This window comes from Syngnathoides biaculeatus, chromosome 9 (genome assembly GCF_019802595.1).
Source record: "Syngnathoides biaculeatus isolate LvHL_M chromosome 9, ASM1980259v1, whole genome shotgun sequence".
Taxonomy (NCBI): Eukaryota; Metazoa; Chordata; class Actinopteri; order Syngnathiformes; family Syngnathidae; genus Syngnathoides; species Syngnathoides biaculeatus.
The window spans coordinates 12584592-12609141 of NC_084648.1; the positions used below are offsets into that span (position 1 = coordinate 12584592).

Below are 24550 nucleotides of genomic sequence, written 5' to 3' on the forward strand. Positions count from 1 at the left end.
CCCATTTGAGCCGCTACACTTGGATAGCTCAATTAAATTTTTTAAAAATCATAGTTAAGCACAAGAATGAAGAGACAAAAATGCTCATCTTTCAGTCAAGCAATACTTTACTTCCGATATTGACAAATGGACAGTCTTTTCTCACACCCAACTTTTCATAATTCAACACCTGAACAACTCCCAATTTCAAGATGGACCCTTCAACTAGGATTCACGTACCTGAAAGTGAGAAAAGTCAGAAAGTCAGTCGTGCTTTGGCTTTCCAGAGCATCTCTAGATTAGTAGTCCGCTTTAAGTGAATGATAGTTCTCATCTATCATGAAATATCGACTGATTTGATGGATACTTAAACTACTATTGCACTCTTTCTGTCCCACTAAGATACTGCCGGGGATGAAACCGATGACGACGACGTCAGTTGGGGATAAGCGTATCATTATACTGCATCTCATCAAAATCATTATACTTGGCACGATGTCAAAAATCTGACGAAAACCACAATTTCTATAAAAAAAAAATATAAGTATCCAGAAGAGGTAGCCATGACCGTATAAATCACCAAGATATAAATCTCCCAGATTTGATTGCAGCTATAAAACTCTCCTGCAAATTGAAAAATGAAAAAAAGTCATCCCACTCTAGTTTTCAGTGTCTCAATTCTCTTTGGAATAGGCCGTTAACGCCCAAATAACTCCCTAAAATATGAGTAATTTACATCTTCGCTCAGCTCAAACAAAAACACCCGGAAATGCACGACCCCGGTCATAAAAAGCTGCGCAAAACCGCAAACGGGAAGTCGAAACCTACCAAAATAAACTGTTCTGCATGTACTTTCCAATGTACACCGGTGGGCGATTAGAAGGGTCAACGCGACAAGTGATGCACGCCCCTACCCCCTCAAATTGGGCCCTCAGCTCCAACCAATGGGCTCCCTCCCTTTCCCTCACCCCTTCTCTTCCATCCATCCCTCGCTTCTTCCCGATACCGAGCGCCATTCGCCTACACACTCGCGCCCGCACGCACACATACATAGTCGTTACATGCCGTTTCCGCTTGGCAATTTTGGGGAAAAAAACAAAACAAAACGAGACACTGCGATCCTTGTATGGGTCCTGCCCACCCCTCACACACACACACACACACACAAACGAGCGCGAGGACCCCCGCGAGCTCGGCGCATGACCTCGCTCTCCGTAGTGTGCAACGGTGCATATTCTGCGTGTGTGTAGCACACGCCAAGGAGGCGAGCTGCAGGAGGAGCGGCAGCAGCTGTAGCCCTGCTTCACTATTTCTGGCAAAGTCACATGACCGTTACATAAGCCCATTTTTCCCGCTCTAAAAAGCAGTAAACTGCGACACAGGAAACACATCGCGGGCAGCGGCGGCAGCCTGTGGTCTCAAGACCCCCCAATCCCCCCCACATCCCCATCCCGCATCCACAACACAAACACACGCGCGCACACCGTTGCATCTCTTGACCGTTGGGCTCGTTCCTTGAGTCGGGTCAATGATTTTGAAGTTGTCACATGGGCCACTAAATGCACTTGCGTCGGGCCCGATGTACGCTCTAATGACTGCAATGTCGTTTTGCATCAATGCATATGCGGTAATTTCGTTTAAATGATCCTAACTACATATTAAACTTATTGTCTTTATAGAATACGTATAACAGTAAAAGACGTGCACGCGTTCTGGCATTTTGATAAATCACACATATGTCAGAAATAACCCCATTTATTTTTTGCTGTATGCTACTACGCGAAGGAGAAATGGCTGCCTCGTCCTGGCAATTCAGAGCACAGACCCCTCTGGTGTATCGCAACAAGGTAATGAATAACAGGAAGAGGAAGAAAGACAAGAAGAATGAAAAGGGAAATCTTCAAATGTGAAAATACAAATAGAATATTGACCAATAGGTAAAAAAAAAATTCTTACATATCGAACAATGGAATTAGCATTAGCATCACGTTGAAAATCATGACGGGACACATAACAATCAGGACATTTTGGCATTAAAAATGTGAAAACTATAACTTTAGGACATCATTTAACAGAATATTACCTTTTCAATTATTAAAACTTCCAATAATTCATTTGGAAGTCAGGAAAAGCCCACCAGAACAATAGAACTTTTTTTTTTAAGTAAATCCAAAGGCACAGGATATTATTATAATATTTTACGATACAAATCAGTAGCTATTTCTAAAGATTTATTAAATTTAATGTATTGTCCAATTCTCTAAAAGTAAGAAGATTAATATAGATTATTGCAGGGTACAGTATCTATTTAGTTACAGTATTTAGGGATATTTTGAAAACATGAAATGTTTGGATTTTATTGTTAAAACAATGTTATGTATAAATTAATCATATTAAAATGTTAACTATTGGAAGATTTATTTTTTATTCTTTGTGAGTTTAACTGTCCCATGTATTTTTTTTCTTCCCTTTTTTTATTACTCCATAGTTTTGTGTACAAACACAGAAACCATATCCTAAATGCATTATTTTTTTTATGTAATGTTGTACTTGGTAATTTGCCAACTCTTGTGTATTACTGCATTCTGTTACATCATTCAGCAAGGGAAACACCCCCTCCCCCTCCCCCACACACACACACAGACTTTGTTGAACTAAAGCCAGGCTGACATTTCATTTTTAAAGGCACAGTAACATTTCAACCTCGAGGAACCAGCAAGGAGTCTACCCCCCCCCCCCCCACCAACACCATTTAACACCTGGCGCGTGCGTTAAACTTGCCATCCGTGTGGTAAAATCCATGTCATTATCACGATGATGGATTTATGCTTTTTAAGCATCCATTCATTCAAAAAAAAGAAAAAAAAAAGCTTTGAGCAATCCCACGATGGTCGCACATTAGCAAGCGGAGCAAACAAGCCTGAGAGGTGGAATTTCTTCTTCTTTTTCCTTCTTTTTCTACTACTGTGAAATTTTGCATATAAACCCACAGATTCCTCCATCAGATTGAGAGAGAAATTCAAATACAGGATCTTATCTTATTTTATCCCTTTGTTGTTGTTTTTAATCCCTGTATTTTTAGTTTTCTGTCATGAGCAAGGCTCAGCCGCTGCCAAGAGGGGCGTGGCCAGCCCACTGCTTTGGGTGGGGCCACCTCTGACACCTGTCACAGCTGTTTCGCATTCGGCACTGTAATTAGACCAAGCATTTAGTTGGATTTTTTGCCAGTTCGTTGCTTTGTGTCAGTGCGTATGCTTCACCGCATCCCGGGTCACTCCGCTACTTTGCCTCATGGTCATCGAACCTCGTTTCTTGTTTTTTGGATTCTGCCTTTTTGGACTGTGTAATTGTGCATTTCTTTAGTTGTGAAGTTAACTGAACATTATGCCTTCGCCTGGGAGTCCCCCATTTGGGTCCGCCCCCGCACTGTTGGCACCTGATAGTTTTCTATTTGAACTCTCTCCATTTAGACACAAGTAGTGTGTTTGCTATGACGGCAACTTGTGGCATCTAAAGGCTATCATGAACCTCTTTTGTGAGTTGCTTCCAATGACTTGCGGATGTTTGTTTTTGGACATCAGAAAAATCGACCCCTACAGAGTGCCGAGAACCCAGGCCAGTAACTAAAAATTAAATAAAAATGTGTTTAATGCAACACTAAAATACCGACATGACAGATGCAGGGATGAGTTGGAAAAAATTGTCTGCCTGTCGGGGGTGTTTCAAAGGGAGGTGCGCCGCCCTTCAGGCACGATTTTTTTTTACAAAACACACTGTTAAATGGTGACCTCTGGTTACTTCTAACAGTGTAAATACACAGCAATCATAACATTTTGAAAACTTAAAATACGAGTCCAAACAACCAAAATAATTTTGCCAAACTTCAGACATAAAAACGTAGACTGAGTGAAATTCAAATAGGCTACTACACTTACAAGTTATACTTCAGAAATAAGTACACAAGTAATTTGTTTATATATATATATATATATATATATATATATATGAGAGAGAGAGCATGAAATATAAAATTGAGTGGTAAAATGCGTGATCTACAGTGCCAGTGCTCTAGATCGGCCTAATCGTATTAACAGTTGCCAATTGTATAATATTTGAGAAATTTCCGTCCAACTTACCTTTGTGTTTCGTAGTTTGGATATCCGCCTGGATATTTTTTTGCTCCTCGGCTTCCATAAATGATCATATTGGAACACAGAGTGCCCAGCACTTTGCCGGGAACGTCCACTTTTTGTGTGTGTTCGGTTAGACGTTAATACCGTTTTCGTTCTGCGCGGTTCCACTTTTTTCAAGCCGTGCCCATCTCAAACAGTTTTGTTTTTTTTTTACCCCGTGGATTTGATCAATTTCCCTTTTCATCTTTTCGCTCCAAGACTTTCGCCATACTGGCAAACGTGCAGACCGCTCGATAACATATGTGTATGTATGTCTATAAGTTATATCTATGCCGTGGTAAACGGAATGGTTCTCTACGAAACGTTAACATCAGCGTGAAAATACCGACGAAATACCGCCAAAATGCTGCCGCAAATCGGAACGTCGTCGTTATTATAAACACCAGATTTAATGCAAACAGATAGCAATGCCGTTTTCCGCTATCAAAGCTGTGACTCATTTCACGACGAGCGTTGCCGATAGATGCTGGCGGCCGGTCCTGATCACAGCCTCGCCCCGCGTCAAGCCGTTACCCCCCCCCCCCACATACACACACATTTTCTCAACAGATTTACACGTTTCACAAAAATGACGTTTTCAGCGGCGGCACCGTGTATCAGCTGGTAAAGCGTTGGCCTCGCAGTTCTGAGGTCCCAGCCAGATATTACCATTAGCTACATGCTATTAGATTAGCATCTGTCTGTTCATTTTGGATGATTTTTTTAACTTAAGTTAAAACAAAATTTACATTCTCATAATTAAAGTCAACATTTCAGATGTTTGGTGGCACGGTGGAGCAGCTGGAAAGCGTTGGCCTCACAGTTCTGAGGTCCCAGGTTTAATCCCGGTCAGACCCGCCTGTGTGGAGTTTGCATGTCCTCCCCGTGCCTGCGTGGGTTTTCTCCGGGCACTCCGGTTTCCTCCCACATCCCAAAAACATGCAACATTAAATGGACACTTTAAATTGCCCCTAGGTGCGATTGTGAATGTGGCTGTTTGTCTCGATGTGCCCTGCGATTTGGCTGCAAACCGGTTCAGGGTGTACCCCCCCCCCTCCCGCCTGTTGACAGGCTCCAGCACCCTCGTGAGCATAAGCGACAAAAAGAGAATGGATGGATGGACATTTTCAGCTGAAAAATCTGTGGAAAATTCGCATCCTGGAGATCTGTTTCCAACTGTGTATCAGTAGCCACGTGCTAATGTCCGACATTCTCTGTTCAACAGGCAATGAGCCGGATCGAGAGCTGCGGGTTGGCCACCCCTGCTAGGGGGCGCCCTGGAGCGCAACACGTACATGCTTTACAGTATTGTACGTTTTCTAGGCTGCGTTGCATACTCTAACCTAAATACCTTTCGACAATGTGGGTCACACACATGCTTACAGCGGCGTTATTCCTGCACACACACACACACACGTACACACACACTTGTGTGCGCGTTTGGAGCCTTCGTGATTGCGATTTGTATGTTGCTAGACATGTTGGCGCGGTGGCTGCGTTCCAGCTGTTGTTACATAACACACACACACACGCCCCCCCCCCACACACACGCGCACACATGCACACAACACACACACAACCTGGGCCATTCAGTTCTGTGGGAGGCCCCATCCCGAGTTGGGGGGGGGGGGGGGGGACCACTGGACACCGCAAGAGCACAAGCCGGCAACCCGGCCTGACCTCTCTTGTACGCCAGTGGGAGACGTAAGCCGACTGGCAAGCGTGGTCTTTTTAGCAAGGCAGCGGGCCCGCCGCCGTGAGTAAATCTTTGCGCTTCAGTAAGAGAGGCTGGCAAAAACAAGCGAGGCGAGCTAAAAGGGGAATATTATTACTGAGCGCCGACGCGCCAAGCCGCTGATGACATGTGAATAATGCGCTGGCGTCCCAACCCCGGTGCACCGCGCCGCGTGGAGCTGTTTATTGGGCGCAGCTGTTCTTTATTACAGTAAAAAAAAAAAAGAAAAAAATCAAACAGACGAGCGCGCGGCCGTTTCCGCAGTTTGTTAGCGACGGCGAACTGATTTTAAACGCGTTACACAGCGAAAGAAAGAAAATGTCGTGTAATGGAAGAACATTGAAATGGAATTTGCACAAAATGGGGCAAATTTATCAATCAGTGAAACTGGTGAGGGGCTTAATTAGTTTAATTTCAAGGCCCTTTTTTGTGGAAGGCACGCCAAATAGGCTGCCTCAAACCACAATGGCCGACATCCTGTTTAATTGTCAGGACGTGCGTCTTTGAGACTTTGATGGTGATTTCCATCGGATTTCGTGTAAAACTGGTGATGGGGATTTTTCTTTTTTTTTCCAATTTTAATTGCCACTTTTTCACAGAAAACCAAATTATGTCAACCCAATTTCGTGTCCATCAGTGAAATTTTTTACGGAGTTCCCCCGAAACGGCTGCTTCAAACCGAAATGTCTCACTTCCTGTTGGGAAGTGAGACATGACTGGTGAAACTGGTGTTGGGTGGGAAATCATTTTAAATCGTTTTTCATAGAGCAATTTTGTGATTTCTCATGGAAAGTTTCAAGTGGCCGCGGCTATCTAAACAGGTCAAGCGAAGAGGTCTTAAAGACCTTCTTCTTCTTCTCCTTTCGGCTTGTCCCTTTAGGGGTCGGCACAGTGTGTCATCTCCTGCATCTTCATCTCTAACCACAACTGCCCTCATGTCTTCCCTCACCACATCCATAAACCTTCTCTTTGGTCTTCCTCTCGCTCTTTTGCCTGGCAGCTCCATCCTTAGCATCCTTCTACCAATATAGTCACTCACTCGCCTCTGGACATGTCCGAGCCATTGAAGTCCGCTCTCTCGAACCTTGTCTCCAAAACATCCAACTTTGGCTGGCCCCTAACGAGCTCATTTCTCATCTTATCCAACCTTCTCACTTCTAGCGAGATCGTCAACATCTTCATTTCTTCCACCTCCAGGTCTGCTTCCTGTTGTTTCTTCAGTGCCACCGCCTCTAATCCGTACATCATGGTCGCCCTCACCACTCTTTTCTAAACTTTGCCCTTCATTCTAGCGGAGACTCTTCTGTCACATAGAACACCAGACACCTTCCGCGAACTGTTCCATCCTGCTTGGACCCGTTTCATCACTTCCTTCCCACACTCTCCATTGGCCCCAAGTATTTGAAGCCATCCACCCTCGCTATCTCTTCTCCTTGGAGCTTCACTCTTCCCCCTCTGCCCCTCTCATTCATGCACATATATTCTGTATTACTCCAGCTAATCTTCATTCCTCTCCTTTCCAGTACGTGCCTCCATCTTTCTAATCGTTTCTCCACCTGCTCCCTGCTTTCACTTCATATCACAATATTATCTGCAAACATCTTGATCCAAGGGGAATCCAGTCTCACCTCATCCGTCACCCTATCGATAACTACCACAAACAGGAAGGGGCTCAGGCCGGATCCCTGATGCAGTCCCATCTCCACCATAAATTCTTCTGACACACCTACGGCACATCTCACCGCTTTTCTGCTGTCCTCATACATGTCCTGTACTATTCTAACATATTTCTCCGCCAAACTGGACTTGCGCATGCAGTACTACAGTTCCTCTCTTGGTACTCTGTCATGGGCTTTCTCTCGGTCTACAAAGACACAATGTAGTCTTAAAGACCCAATTCCCATAATGAAATAGGAAGTGAGCCATTTTGTTTTGAAGCACCCATATCCCGATCTTGAACTCTGATGAACTCTGTCTTTCCGTTCATTGGGTTTGAGTTGCGGGGGCAGCATTTTAAGTCGGGAATGCCAGACGTCCAACTTCTCCTGAGGGATCCCGAGCCATTCCCAGCCCAACCGGGAGACAAAGTCTCACCGGCGTGTCGTTTGACGTTTGTTTTTGTTTTGTTTTGAGAATTTAGCTTGACAAACATTTTTGCTTTTCTTCTTTTGTCCAGCTTAGCACCACACAACATTCATCGTCTGGTAAGATCCCAAAACGGGACCCTTCAAAGTCAGCGAATTCTAATCCCTGAATGCTAATTACTTTTTTCCCCTGTTATGAGCCAGCCCAAATGTTGCGTCCCCTCCAGGCAGGACGTGCCGCAAGAAATCAAAATGAGGGGCAGATTCCCCGCCCCCCTCCCTTGCCTACTCTCTGCTGTTCGTCTCCATTACCCACTCAGAGAAGGAAATAGTGCAATAAATGGACGGGGTGGGACGGGGGGGTCATGGTGCTGACGCATCACTTGCCATGCCTCTCAATTCCCTCCGTCTCCTTATCTGTCTGACTTTTTCTTTGTCCTTCCTCTACGCTGTATCGCTGTCCTCCGTCTCTCCTCGCCTCGTTGCATCCCGTCTTCTCTCTTTACACTTCGGAGTGCAGATGACGGACGGCAGCGGTCAGACGAGTTGTGTTTGCTCGCAACCTTGGCGGCGTCGCGCCTCGCCCTCCTAACGCCGCCGTTCGTTCGGTCGAGAGACTCCCACCCGTACTTTTATTGTTGTGGTTTTAGAACAGACGCGACGCGCGAGGGGCGATCGGGATAACGCGCGACGTCAAGTCAGACGCTGTGTAAACATCATCAGGCTTAAATGGCCATTTGATTTGGAAAGAGCGCAATTTCTCTTGGTGAAATTGTCAGGAAAACACCCGGAGGCGGCCGATTGTAATGGCAGGTCTGCTTTACACCCATTAAACGAGCAAATAACCAAATAAATGCCAAGATAACGGTTTTCACAGCAAATCCTCCCTCCCCAGAAAAAACTACAAAATAAAAAAAGATATGTAATTTAGCGTCGCCCATCTGTCTAGTAAATAAATGGGCGAATATTGTCAGAATTTGTCAGACAGAACCCTAGAATCACTTTCTCACTTTCCGTGCCCCATTTCAAACGGATTTGTCCCCAAACTGGCTAGTGTCTGTTGCGTTTTCGGTTTTTTTTTTTTTATAAGTACCCATATTTTGGATATTTAGACATCCATAGCGAAAAGTGAAAAAGTGAAGCTATTATAAAAGTGGGAATTTCAATTAACAAAAAAAAAAATGTGTTTTTGTCACATACAGCATGTGTACAGAACAGGCCCCTCTGGCCACTACTTCTGTTTGACCCAGTTTTATATCCACTTTGTCCATATTTGCCTCCTTTTCTCTAATTGGTTGACTCAGTGACGGCAGACATTTGTTAGACCTTCACTGAAAAATGTCTGGAACTCCGGAATGCGATGATTTTAATTCATATTTCCCCATAGAGGCGGCATGGTGGGTCAGCTGGTAAAGCGTTGGACTCACAGTTCTGAGGTCGCGGGTTCAATCCCTGTGTGGAGTTTGCATGTTCTCCCCGTGCCTGCGTGGGTTTCCTCCGGGCACTCCGGTTTCCTCCCACATCCCAAAAACATGCAACATTAATTGGAGACTCTAAATTGCCCCTAGGTGTGATTGCGAGTGCGGCTGTTTGTCTCTATGTTCCCTGTGATTGGCTGGCAACCAGTTCAGGGTGTACCCCGCCTCCTGCCCGTTGACAGCTGGGACCCTCGTGAGGATAAGCGGCAAAGAAAAGGGATGGATGGATTTCCCCATAGCGACAATACTACATATTATGTTTTCCCCCAACTTCCCAAACCTCAGCAAAATTGAAAACGAGGTCATTTGTCGCCACTAAAAGCATCAAACTATATAAAAATGTAATCGTACCAGACCGACACACCACACGTAATCTCGCGCAGCCCCGTTTCAATATCCCGACAAGAGTTTGGAGTTGAGCGTCCTACCTTCCACGGCCCTTTTGAAGAAGACCTTGCAGCTGCCACACGTCACCACGCCGTAGTGGCAGCCCGACGCTTCGTCCCCGCACACAAGGCACACCTTGGCCGTCGACGAAGGTTGCCTCAGCGGCGAGCTGCAACGACACAACACAAATATGTGAAACATCGCTGAGGCAACGACAGCGTTGGCGACAGGTTCAAAATCACAGTACTAAACATCAGCCGCTGCCCGACCGGGCAGCTTGTGCAGTCAAATGATTGAACGGTGGAAGGAGGCTTAGGGAGCACTCATAAAAAGAAAAAAAAAAGTTACTGCTAATATTACCCATCGTTAGCCGAGCAGGCAGCTTTTAACACCAATTACCGGTCGCCACCTGACAAGGTTGACAAGGTACTTCATATGTCACAATAATTATAACCAAGTTAGTTTAATGCAGGTTCATTTATTAGGAATATCAAAATTTTACAGGAGAGATCCCATGTTGCACGGCCACTGGAAGTAAAAAGTATTCTCTGTTTCATTTCTGCTTACAATAATTAGCGCCAATGCTCATTCAACTGACCGCCTGTCCCTTCCATTCCAGGCCAGGTAGCCCAAAAAAATTCCGACTAAATTCCAACTGCTACTTGACCGGACAGCTTGTACATCACTGTGCATCTGAGGTTCCGCTACCTGCTCAGGTATCTTTTGATGCCCGAGGGGTATAAAAACCATTCACTGTGAGTTTATGAAAGGAGCCTAGTTCGGTGAAGCTGCGATGAATGCACACCCTCAAAAAATGTCGCAAACTTAACAACTTGCTAAATTCAGCAATATTGTATACCAGAACTTTTATGATGCTAGGTGCTATTTAATGGACGGTGACGTTATTCGTACAACATCAAAACCTGAAACTGAGCACCAGTATTCTTTCTACCCTTCTTCTTCTTTTCCTTTCAGCTTGTCCCGTTAGGGGTCGCCACAGCGTGTCATCTTCGATGAACGCATATTTGTTTGGCACAGTTTTTACCCCGGATGCCCTTCTTGACGCAACCTAGGTGGCCTCCCATCCAAGTACTAACCAGGGCCAAACCCGCTTAGCTTCCGAGATCTGACGAGATCGAGCATCCTCAAGAGTAGCACCACCGTAAGCTATTCGTTCTACCCAAAAGGTTACAAAAGTTCAACAAAAAAAAAAAAGTATAGTAATAGTCATTTCCAGCCATTTTCTGGTTTGAAAGTGTTTTGCCTACAAGGGAATAATCTAATAACCCAGACACATTTTTGCGCGTACACACACACACACACACACACACACGGCCGATATGTAGATGGGTACACGGTGAGAACACCTTGTATCAAAACAGCCAAAGTGGCCTCAGCTTCCCTCTCCTTTTCTGTACTAATTGCCTCTCTGCCATCTGAATCAATGAGATGCAAGGTGATTGTCTGGTTAACATTCTCCTTCCATCCTTCATCAAAGCAGCTGCCAAGCCCTCTCTCGCTCCCTCTCTCAGTCTCTCCCTCTCTCTCGCTCACATTTCCTCCGAGCTCGGAAGGCACACTCAGATGCAATCAGGAGCGCTGATCTAATTCCCCCTCATCCATCTACACACACATTCAATTTGTTAGGACGCTTAGAGGAGTCTCTGGTGAGGTGTTTGTCTGACTCCCTGGCACTGGGCCGCGTCATTTCCTCTCGTGTGTGAGTGTGTGTGTGTGTGTGTGCAAATCCGATCCATGTCCAGACATGTTTTTCAGCATTGTAATCTACAGGACACAAGTGCGAGCGTACGCCGGACCTTATCACGCTGCGGCGGGCGTTGACGTCGCGATCAATTGCTCTGTGCTCCGACGGTGGTGGGGGGACAACAACACATGCATCCCGACTCACATTAGCAGCCGGCCAGCCAGTCAGCCTGCCGGTCCGGTAGCAAGGTGACTCCACCCCCCCGGAGGAATATATAGGTCACTCCCTGCGCGCTTACGAAAGCTGAGCTGACAGGCCAGGCTGCAGTGACTGTGCACAAATAAAAAAGCCCCAAACTAAACACCAGCCGCAAACGCGGCCGGGCAGCTGGTGCAGCGACCTTGCTGGAAGTCACATTGATCAAAATTACGTAAGGCTGGAAGCGGCATAAGAAATGATTCATCAACTAACGAACCAAAAAAAAAAAAAAAAAACATGTACAGTTCCTACTTGCATTAGTTGGTATTTGTTCCCGCCACACAACCAGGCGGCTTCTACCCTTGGGGGACCGTCTAGCCATGTTGCTGCACCTCACCTTGATGTGGAAAAATTGTTGGAGTGGAGAGTTCAAACCAGCTTCAGCAAAGAATAATTACAATTACAAAAACCTTTTCCCCCCCTTGTCTATAATGTGCAAATAATCATGATAATAATAATAAAATATAAAGATGATGAGCCACACAATGAAATTAAGAGTAGTGGAGGCTAGACTCAGGTCAGAAGTAAGTATATGCGAGCAACAGTACAGTTTTGTGCCTAGAAAGAGTATCACAGATGCCTTATTTGCCTTCAGGATGCTTGTGGAAAAGTACAGAGAAGGTCAGAAGGTGCTACATTGTGTCTTTGTAGACCAACAGAAAGCCTAAGAGAGGAACTGGTACTACTGCATGGGCAAGTCCGGTCTGGCGGAGAAATATGTTAGAATAGTACAGGACATGTATGAGGGCAGCAGGACAGCGGTGAGATGCGCCGTAGGTGTGTCAGAAGAATTTAAGGTGGCGGTGGGACTGCATCGGGGATTCACCCTGAGCCCCTTCCTGTTTGCGGTAGTAATGGATAGGCTGACAGATGAGGTTAGACTGGAATCTCCTTGGACTATGATGTTCACTGATGATATTGTGGTGTGCAGTGAAAGCAGGGAGCCGGTGGAGGAACAATTAGAAAGATGGAGGCACGCACTGGAAAGGAGAGGAATGGAGATTAGCTGGAGTAAAACAGAATATATGTGCATGGGGCGGAGGAGGAAGAGTGAAGCTCCAGGGAGAAGCGATAGCGAGGGTGGACGATTTCAAATACTTGGGTTCAACAATTCAGAGCAATGAAGAGTGTCGTAAGGAAGTGAAGAAACGGGTCCAAGCGGGTTGGAACAGCTGGCGAAAGGTGTCTGGTGTGTTATGTGACAGAAGAGTGTCTGCTGGGATGAAGGGCAAAGTTTACAAAACAGTGGCGAGGCCGGCCATGATGTACGGATTAGAGACGGTGGCGCTGAAGAGACAACAGGAAGTAGAACTGGAGGTAGCAGAAATGAAGATGTTGAGGTTCTCGCTCGGAGTGAGCAGGTCGGATAGGATTAGAAATGAGCTCATTAGAGGGACAGCCAAAGTTGGATGATTTGGAGACAAGGTTCCAGAGAGCAGACTTCGATGGTTCAGACATGTCCAGAGGCGAGAGATAGATGCACGAGATGGAAAAAGATGACACGCTGTGGTGACCCCTAATCAGGACAAGCCGAAAGGAAAAAAAGGAGAAGACTATAAAATGAAAATGAGTCTGATATCAACCCCAGCACAGAGATCACAATGAACGCTTGGCCCGGTCAATCAAAGCAAAGATGCAAACTTATTTTTGGGCTAACATTTTAGAACACATTGTCGCCCTTTTGTCATATCGCGTGTGACAAAAAACCGCCCTCCAATCCTGTGAACCAGGACCACGGTCTTTTTATCATTGCCGAGGAAGCCCGTCGCTGAACGAGACCGACTACCCAGATCAAAAGGTCTCGTTCTTCGCTCCTCCGTTTGTTTTCCTCCCCTATTTTCCCTTCCCCCGTACTTTATTTTCTTCCTTCTCCCGCAGAAAGCCCAGGGCGGCCGCTTCATTGTTTTCTGTGTCCTTTCATCTCTTAAAGATAACACACAAAGAGAGCTAACTGGTGTAGCTGATGTTTATTTCCCCCGACCGGCGCGAGTACACAAGGCCCCCATTTTTCTGTTGCTTCTCAGACCGGCGGGGCTGCTTACACGCGGTATAATAATAGAAGCAAGACTGTAACACAAAGATGTTTGGGCCGCGACTTATCCTCGAGCTTTTCCTCAAGTAATCTGCACGCTGGAAAAAAAAACAACAAAAAAAACGTTTTGCAGAAGGGAAGACCCAACAGTGATTCATCGCAGCATCAAAGCCACTTTATCGTGGACGGTACTGGAATGTCAAGCGTCACTGTTTATTCAGGGACATATTAATTGCAGTTTTGGGGGGCTCAACTCACCTGAAAACAAACGGATTTTGCATTTCATGGTGGAAAATGTACTGTGTATTTTACAGGTCCTGACAACAACCCCCAAGATAAAAAAAAAAAAAAAAATGTCCCTGACGAAGCACAATTTGGACGAAATGTCTGTCATGACAGAAACCCTAAAAAGTCTGAAGGACACGTGACAGAAATGGAATATGAAGTTGGAAGAACGTCGGGGGTGGGGGTTATTGATAATTCTGCTGAACTGCCTTCAAAAATAGGTCAGCAAATTTTTTTGGCCTCAAAGCTCTGTTGGGAGCATAGAAAAAATAAAAAGGGACGTTCCACCGGGAAGCATTTTTGTGCCGCCGGAACCCATGTTTCACATAGACATTTATTCCAGACGGACACAGCGTTGGGCCAATAATAAACTTTCCCAAAAATGACAAAGGACCGTCTGTAAGTGATTTTTAAGACACTATTAGTTGTGTGATGTACAGTACATATAACATCAAATATAATATATAATATCAAAGAGCTGAATGGCATTTGTTTTGGTAACGCGCTAATGCTAATTGCGATTGCTAACCATTGCGCATTTTTGCAATTTTGCCGGCCAAATTGATGCCATTCACTCAGTACCAACATATGCTGCTATTATACCATCAATAATCTAAAGGACATTCAAATTAAAATGATATCTGGTCGTCAACAGCCTTAACTGGAAAAATTTCAGGGCAAATTCTGTGAAAAGAGTGGTAAGGAAATTTGCTGTCATCAGTTTTAATGAGACGAAATTGGATTGCTGTTTCGCTCATAGATTCTCTCAAAGATTTTAAACATTAGCTCCCGACATCATTTTCATTCATCAACATGCAATTGGAACGCACGGAATAGTCCCAAGTCTGAAGGACACTTGACAGAAATGGAATATGAAGTTGGAAGAAGGTCTGGGGGGGGGGGGGGGGGGGGGGGATTAATAATTCTGCTGAACTGCCTTCAAATATAGGTCAGCAAATTTTTTTTTTTGCCTCAAAGCTCTGTTGGGAACATAGAAAAAATAAAAAGGGAAGTTCCACCCGGAAGCATTTTTGTGCCGCCGGAACCCATGTTTCACATAGACATTTACTGCAGACGGACACGGCGTTGGGCCAATGATAAACTTTCCCAAAAATGACAAAGGACCGTCTGTTAGTGATTATTAGTTGTCTGATGTACATATCACATGCTAAGTATCAGAGAGGTGAATGTTGCTGAATGTTTTTAGGGCTGAAATAGTCATTGCTAGCTCGCTAATGCTAATCGCGATTGCTAACCATTGCGCCTTTTAGCAATTTTGCCTGCCAAATTGATGCCATACACGTAGCACCAACATATGCTGTTATTATACCATCAATAATCAAAAGGAGATTCAAATTAAAATGAGATCCGGTAGTCAACAGCCTTAATTGGAAAAATTTCAGGGCAAATTCCGTAGTTGGCCATTTTCAACAGTTGCAAGCAGGTTGATACTCATATCAAAGAGATTAGAAACGGGAAGTTGTCGCCGTGTCGACGAGGAGGCTGCGCACCTTTGTGTGTGGCGACGTGGCTGAAGGCACACGGCATACATGTGCAATGAACTCATTGCTGTCCCGCACAAATTCTTTTGTGTCTGTTTGTGTGTGTGTCTTTGCGCGCGAGCACGCACTTGAGCTGTTTGTTTACAGATGCGCCAGCCGCGCTAATGTGCTTATGTGGGTCAGCGGGGTTCTTCTCGACCACGTGAGCCTCGCCGACCTCCGCCGCCACCTCACGGCTCATTAATCGCCCGCAACAAAGTTATCTTGCTCGCGTCCCCGTTTCTTGAGTCGCCGTGCATCTCTCTTTGCTCACGTTCGTCGTCCTTGGTGACCTACAGCCTTTTAAACATTTTCATTTGGACTTTGTCAAATAGTCAATAGCAGCAGCACGTGCAGGTGGACGCACGGAGCATGAGGGTTCAAATCCCCCAAATGTAATCAACACTTTACCAAATTAGCCTGAGTGTAAAATTATAGCTATAAGAAAATATGTCACATTTCAGACCTCTTTTGTTGGGAATTTTGACGGTAAATCACAATTGAATTAAAAAAACCTAGAAAGAATTTGACATTTTTCAAGAAAAATGTATACATTATGTATATCCATACATTTTCTAGGCCACTTATCCTCACAAGGGTCACAGACGTGCTGGAGCCTATCCCAGCTGTCAACGTGCAGGAGACAGAGGACACCCTGAACTGGTCGCCAGCCAATCACAGGGCACATGGAAACAGACAACAGTCGGACTCACAATCACACCTCGGGGCAATTTAGAGTCTCCAATTCATGTTGCATGTTTTTGGGATGTGGGAGGAAACCGGAATGCCCGGATAAGACCCACACAGGCACGGGGAGATCATGCTACTCCACACAGACGGGGACAGGATATGAACCTCAGTTCTCAGAACTGTAAAGCCAGCGCTCTACAATTGCACCGCTGTGCTGCCTATTTATAAGTTTCAACAACAAAAATATAAGATTTTCCAAGACAAAAAAAATCTTAGGGAAAAAAAGTTGTAGTCTAAATTTAAAATGAGCTATTTCCTTTCATTTTTTTAAATTAGTATTTTTACAAGAAAATGCAATTTTGGGAGGAAAGGGAATCATTACTTTTTATTTTTTCAAGAAAAAAAAGGTTGTTTAAAACCCAAGAAAAAATTATGGAATTTCTTTTTTATGTTGGGATTTTATTTTCAGTTGGGAAAAAAAGTCATATTTCTTCAAAAGTTGTATTTTTTTCATAGGATTATTTTTTTTCAAAAAAGAAAGTGTGATTTTGGAATGTTATTGTAAAATTGTCTTTTCCCTGGAAAAAGTCTATTTTTTGGGGGGGGGAGCTCATGCAAAAATAAATGGTTAAAAATTTGACACTATACTATGTCATTTAAAAAATAAAACAAAGGGAAACATTATCTAAAAAAAATGTTCATGTTATGGGCGGCACAGTGGAGCAGCTGGTAAAGCGTTGGCCTCACAGTTCTGAGGTCCCGGCCCCGCCTGTGTGGAGTTTGTATGTTCTTCCCGTGCCTGTGTGGGTTTTCTCCAGGCACTCCGGTTTCCTCCCACATCCCTAAAACATGCAACATTAATTGGAGACTCTAAATTGCCCCAAGGTGTGATTGGGAGTGCGGCTGTTGTTTGTCTCCATGTGCCCTGCGATTGGCTGGCGACCAGTTCAGGGTGTACCCCGCCTGCTGCCCGTTGACAGCTGGGATAGCCTCCGGCGCTCCCTCATGAGGATAAGCGGCAAAGAAAATGGATGGATGGATGTTCATGTTATGAGCAAAGTCATTTTCTTCCCTCTTACTGCTTGTTGGAAACAATCCTTTGACGTGCAAACACATTCTTATTACCTTCAGTCATCCTCGAGCCTACATTTGCACTATTGTAATATTTACACACCTGATCATGTGCAAGGATCTCAAAATCTATTTATATTACCCTCAACTTTGCATGTTGTGAAAGTGAAAGTAGTTAAGCTGGGGGGAGGATAGCAATGGAGAGGGGAGAGAGAGAAGAGCCCTTACATAAGACAGTCTGAACATTTCGGTTGACACCCACTCAGCACATTGAGAGAGAGAGATTTGGTTACCTTGGCCAAGGTGACCCTGGCACTGCGCCCGGCTGGCACCTGGGCACACAGAAAGGCGAGACTTCCCGTTTGCGACTTTGCAACTTCCTTCCGCTCTCAAGGTGGACGCGAACGTCGCCCGTTTGCGTGCGGGAAAAAAAATGAGGAGTTCACCACCGCATGGTTTTTCGTTTTCATTCATGTGATTCAGAATCTTTTTCAGGGTCCGCCGCTTCCCGAAAAAGACAACAACCGCAACAATTTCTTCCCATTTCGGAGGATTGTAATATTGATGGACCAACCAGTACACGATTTTTATGCGAGCGCTCCAAAATCACAGTGGCGGCGCACAAGTCCTTTAAACTTTTTTGCCGTTGACACACATTTTCATTTCAAGCTACAATATGTTCTTTCTTTGACATCACAATACAGTGGCACCTCGGTTGTCGAACATCTCCGTTTTCGTACAAATCGGTTCTCGAACGAAAATTTCGAGATTTTTTTAGGATGTATATCAGGAAGAGCTTAAAAAAAAAAACATTTGGAACACATTATTTAATTTTCCATTCATTGTAATGGGAAAACACGCTTTGGTTTTCGAACGTTTCTGTATTCAACCGGCCTACTGGAACGGATTGTGTTCGAGAACCGAGGCACCCCTGTAATAGTTTCAAACCCATCTTGCTTCCGATGAAGAGAATTCTGTACGAAAGATGGAGACCACGCCCGATTCAAACGATTTTCCTTTAAAGTAACAGCAACGCGAGTGGTCCAGCCTGGACACCACTCCTGTTCCTTCAAAATTAAAAGCAATCTTGCAATATGCCGAAGCATATTTCCGTGGGACGTGATGTCATTGTTCTGACCTCCAAGCCCCCGTGCTACAATCAGCCATACAAACTCAAAATGACCTCCCCCCAAAACGGCACATCATGGTTGTCACTCTCATGTGTAAAGACAAGACTGTTTTGAGTGTAAACAAAAGTGCGCACACACACACACACACACATGCACGTGTGTGCACACAATGGCTTGCGCATGGACACACACAAACACACATGCGCACACAGACACGGTCCCGGCCTCCCAAGGGAGCTGGTTCAGTCTCCGGGCAGCGCCACGCTTCAGAGCCACGACACACTTCTTTGCATTTAAAGTCCATCTCGTATTGAAATGTCAAGATCCGTGGGTACGCATCGCGCCAGAGGGGGCGCCAGAGGGCACGTTTAGACCTTTAATGTCCGTGACTTCCTCAACGGGGCTCCATGCACAAAAGTACTTCTGCGTTTTGTTTTTGTTTCAAAAAGTACATCATGCTCTTTCTTGACAAAGAAAAGCTTATTTGTCCTCTTAATTGTTGCCACATTTTAACTTGAACGCAATGACTATTTTTCCCTTTTCTTGAGCAACCTGAACAATAAGGTTATACTTTTTTAAAAAGGGATATTTTCAACTAACATTTATCAGATGGGCAAAAATTGGCATGTCAATGAACAAAGAGCTGCGGGGATCATTTTACCTCCATGAAAACAATATCGCTATTCATTCACGCGGCTCTCTCCCCACCTCGTCAGTTCCCCCCTGCAGCGCTGATTTAAAAAAAAAATATATATATATATATAATTTTTTTTTTTTTAAGTATCTTTGGCGGCGACGAGAAGGTCGGCCCGTCACGTGCGCCTCACGTGGGCTCATCTGCTATCGATCCCTCGTGGCGGCTAATTTTAGCTGCCCGTTAAAAGGGGAAACAAACAGCTGGACGGAGGCTGGCGCGGTCTCCCCGGAAACTGGGAAAATGATTAACGCGCAGAGGAATGTCGACGACAAGGAGACAAATATCCCTACTTGTCGGCCTAAATCTCACTAAGTGAACGTATGAGCTTCAGAGCTGCGCCGAACCGGCGCCGATCAACTTGAGACTTTGCATTTTGAAGCCGGCCGCAAACCTGGCCGAACGAGATGCACGTGGACAATCGCAGACCAGTTCTAGTTGGCGTCCGACCCCAATTCCTCCAACCGTTTTCGATTGCGCTTGTCGCAGGTGAGCCGAAGCCTTTCCCGGCTGACTTTGGGCAAGAGGCAGGCTGCAGCCTAAACTGATCGCGAGCAAATCATGTGCATTATTTTTTTTTTGTTTCTGTACGTTACAACGATGTTTGTGTGTATATTCATTATTTGAAGGTACAGTGAAGAAAAGTATTCGAACACCTTGCTATATTGCAAGTTCTCCCACTTAGAAACAATGGAGGGGTCTGAAATTTTCATCGTAGGTGCATGTCCGTTGTGAGAGCTCATCGAAAAAGAAAAATCCAGAGATCAAAATGTACGATTTTCTTAACGATTTATTTGTGTGATACAGCTGCAAATAAGTATTTGAACACCTGAGAAAACCAATGTTAATATTTGGTACAGTAGCCTTTGTTTGCAATTACAGAGGTCAAAGGTTTCTTGTAGTTGTTCACCAGGTTTGCACACACTGCAGGAAGGGTTTTGGGCCACTCCTCCACACAGATCTTCTCTAGATCAGACCGGTTTCTGGGCTGTCGCTGAGAAACACGGAGTTTCAGCTCCTTCCAAAGATGTTCTATTGGGTTTGACGTCTTAGTGTATTACCAACAGTCCCCTTGGAAACGGTGGTCCCAGCTCTTTTCAGGTCATTGACCAAGTCCTGTCGTGCAGTCCTGGGCTGATTTATCACCTTTCCAAGGATCACTGAGACCCCACGAGGTGATATCTTGCAGGACCTCCACTCCGATTGAGATTGATAGTCATGTTCAGCTTTTTCCATTTTCTAATGATTGCTCCAACAGTGGACCTTTTTTCACCAAACTGCTTGGCAATTTCTCCGTAGCCCTTTCCACCCGTGTGGAGTTGTACAATTTTGTCTCTGGTGTCTTTGGACAGTTCTTTGGTCTCGGCCATGTTAGTAGTTTAGAGTCTTACTGATTGTATGGGGTGGACATGTGTCTTTATGGATCTGATTCAGGATAATACATGGAATGGATGTGGACTTTTAAAGGCGGACTAACAGGTCTTGGAGGGTCAGAATTCTAGCTGGTAGAGAGGTGTTCAAATACTTATTTGCAGCTGTATCACACAAATAAATTGTTAAAAAAAATCATACATTGTGATTTCTGGATGTTTCTTTTTGGATTATCTCTCTCACAATGGACATGCACCTACGATGAAAATTTCAGACTCCTCCATGAATTCTAAGTGGGAGAAATTGCAATATAGCAGGGGGTACAAATATTTAATTTTCTTCACTGTAAATCCCTCCCTTGCTCTAATGCTAATGTTAGCTCGCCTGTCTATATGGTTTTCCATTGACTGATAGCATAAGATGCTGATTTGTTAAGCAATCTCTGTCTTGCATTGAAATATTCAATCTGATGAATGTAAATATATTAAATAAATTCTGCTGTTTATCCAATTGGAGTGTCGATAAACATCTTAAGCACACGCTACAAGCAAAACATGGTGGATCCAGGCTAGATTTACAACTCAGGAACTCTCATAGACACCCCACAATGCTGCATATTGATAGTTCGACATTTTTATCGATCATTAGACACCAAAATTGAAAATTACGATGAACGTTCTATTACTCGTCCAGGTGGATATCGCAGGTGGTCTGCAGATCAAATCATTCACTGTGCAGGTGCAAGTTGCCACCCGAGAGGGATTTTGACTTGTAAGTGGCGAAACTTCCACGGTTTTTAAGTTAAAAGGCATCACTTAGCAAATTATTTTTGCATTTCCAGCCCTAATTTGATTTATAAGTGAGTTCCAGACATGCCGCAGTTTGAGTGAAATAAAAAATAATTAAATGTTAGACCACAGTCAAGACGCTTTGTAAGACCAGTTTATTTTTTTTGCACTGTCTTTTACATCACGGTTTTATTTTCTCCATGAAAACTATCACAAAAAAAGATGGTGGCGGTTTTTGGGGATGGGGGTGAGACAGATTAAAGGCATTTAAATTCGTTTCAGTGGGGAATATTGATTTGATATGCAACTAAACGGGCACGGAACGTGTTAAAGTTCGATGTCAGGCGTCATGTTTTGGTACGGCTGAGGCGACCCGCATCTTGCTCGGTACCCGCAAACCTCATTTCGGTTATGAAAAATCAAATAAATGTAGCACGGCATTTTTTTGATCGCGACGCCAATCGCTCGCCATTCGACGGAATCATTGGAATCGCGACCGAACTAGTTGCAGGCGCTCGGCGACTCGTGAAGACTTTGCGGCTAGCTTTAATGCTTTCGCCGCTTTCTCCGGCACAGCGCATGACCGATTGCGTCCGCGCAGTAAGTGACCTCCAAGAGCTTAGAGGTCCCCGACGGGACAAATCCCTGGAGAGGAAGATTATCCTGAAAGGGATCAGACCCGACCTGAGCCACCTCTGTGCCACACACACACACACACGCACACGCACACACACTTGCCATCCGCCACCCTCCACATTTCGCATTAGCAACAGTTAGCCCTGCAACAATTAAGTCAGTCTTAAAAAGGAGACATTATTTACCCCATAGGTCAGGTCAGGTCCGGGGTATCTTAATAACAAGTCTTGCCAAAAGAAGTTAATACGTTTAGCCAAAAATACCCCAAGGATCAATTGCAGGTCACTTAATGGAACTTATTTCACATCTTGATGAAATTAGCTTTTTTTGAGGGAGGGATTTCACTATTGGATTGAACAGGTAACCAAGTGGCTACTTTTTGTGAGTCTGGCGGGTAATCACTTATACAGGGAGAACTTCATACTGAGCGTATGGGGTGCTTGGACATATCATAAAAAGAAATGTCCCCTCACTTACCGCCACGGCGTCGATAACTTCACCGAATATTTACGTCTGATCCTGATCAGAAGCTAGCTCACGTTAATCTATGAATCCAACAAAACTGAATGCAACTATTCTTATCTTCAAGTTTGACATGATAGTGGGGGGCATCTCACCCGTGTGGGATGTGGATGTTTCTGGACGATACTGACTCTGCAAGATAGTGCTTAAGACAGTGTAGTCCGGTGGCCGGACTAAGGACTCGATTGAAAGTGGCTTTTGATTTTTGGCACACAAACTGTTCATGTCGTGGACAGAGAAACTTGTCATGGGAGCAGTTAGTTTGCAAAATAATTACCGTATTTTCCACACTATAAGCCGTACCTAAAAGCTTTGAATATTCTCAAAAGCCGACGGTGCGCCTTATCATCAGGTGCGCCTTATACATGGGTCAATATTGAGGCTTTCGTGCAGCTCCGTCTAATGCATAATGTAACCCACGCCTCTACTGTAGCGTCTGTTCTATGCGTCTTATATATGAAAAACTTTTTAGAATTGGCCATTCATTGAAGGTGCGCCTTATAGTGCAGAAAATACAGTACATAACATCGGTGTGGCAGAAATAAACTATTCGGAAAACTTATGGATGGATATTCACTTACAGTATATAACGAGACTGATCATGTAAATAGTTTTTCCTCAAAATAATGATCAACTCGTGATTTAACAAGGTACAAAACATAAACATAATCACTTTTATTTCTTTAAATCTCTTTAAGCGTTTACATTTTGAAAGGATCACCTCCACCACTCTCCTAGGAAATCACAACGTTCCTTTGGTGGCGAGCTAGTTTTTAGAGCAGGCCCGCAGGCGGTCCTCGCGGGGCTACCTGGTGTCCACGTGCACTATGTTGGTGACCCCCCGCAAAAGATGATTGATTGATCGATGGGTCGTTTGCCTTGTTGTGTTGTGCCCTGCGTGTTGCTGCCAACCACAGTGGCTAAGCAATATTTTTAAAAAATGTATTGACGGTATCGTATCAGATTGGAGTAGCTTTATACTCCTTGGCTTTATCGCTACGGACTGGCTAGCAGCCTGGGTTATGAGCTACTTTTCTCACCAGAACTCAGCTGGGATCGGTCTTCGGATCACCAGTGACCCAAAGGAGGACGAGAACGAGAAAATGGACGGATGGATAAGATACACGGGCAAAAGAAAAACCAAACACGCCAGAACGCATCCCTTTCAAACGGCGACCTTTCCGTCTTCCATGTGACGCGGTGGGGAAAGGCCCGACGCCAAATGTGGGTTAACGATGGCTGACACGTTGCCAGCGAACCGGCGGAGTCACCGTCACATGTCATGGTCCTCCATTCCCACCGGTCATTTAGCATCCCGGCATGTGGACGGAGCGGACCTTAGGGGAGCGAGTGGGAGGGTTACACACACACACACACACAGACTATTGTACGACTAAATGACGGCTAAAGTTAGCCTCCTCGGGGGTGTTTATTGTCTGTACGCTTCACAGCCGAGCGGCTCGACGGAGTCGTAGGGCTGCAGAAACCACCGAGACTAAAAGAAGTGGGCCGTGAGCGGCTGGCTCCGGTCCAGGCGGTTAGCGCCGCCGCTGCACATTCCGCACGTCCGCTCGAGAAGCGCTCGCTCGTCGCCGCCTGGGAAGTAGCGGCTGGCGCATCAGCGCCGGGCAGGCAGCGGTGGAAAAACGTGAATGATAACGGCGGACGCAATCCGTTTTCTGGAGCGCTTATCCTCATGAGGGTCCCGAGCGAGCTGCAGCCTGTGAACCACTCTGACGTTTGAGTTTTGTCTCAGTTTAAAGATGGCTTCTTCCTAAAAATGTTGGCCAAATTGGAAGTTTGTGAGGTCGTGTACATTGCCCACTAATTTGGGCAAAACACCAAAGTTTTGTGCAGCGATAGAGGTTAAAAAATTTCATGAATGTTTTGGTTAAATTCTGTAGTTTAATAAGACTTGCAAGCCATTTTTTGACGTGAAAATCTTGGCCATGTTTTTCTGTTCAAATGTTGATGTTTTACATAAGTTTAGAG

At 44.8% G+C, this 24550-nt stretch overlaps 1 protein-coding gene across 1 annotated transcript in view; it reads right to left on the bottom strand.

Moving 5' to 3' along the window:
* nr3c2 (nuclear receptor subfamily 3, group C, member 2) overlaps window positions 1–24550 on the bottom strand; it is a 91278-nt gene that overhangs the window by 21965 nt on the left and 44763 nt on the right. Inside the window, exon 3 of the mRNA XM_061828757.1 lies at window positions 9877–10004. Within this exon, the coding sequence (XP_061684741.1) occupies window positions 9877–10004 (128 nt within the window). The remainder of the gene's footprint in view (window positions 1–9876; window positions 10005–24550) is intronic.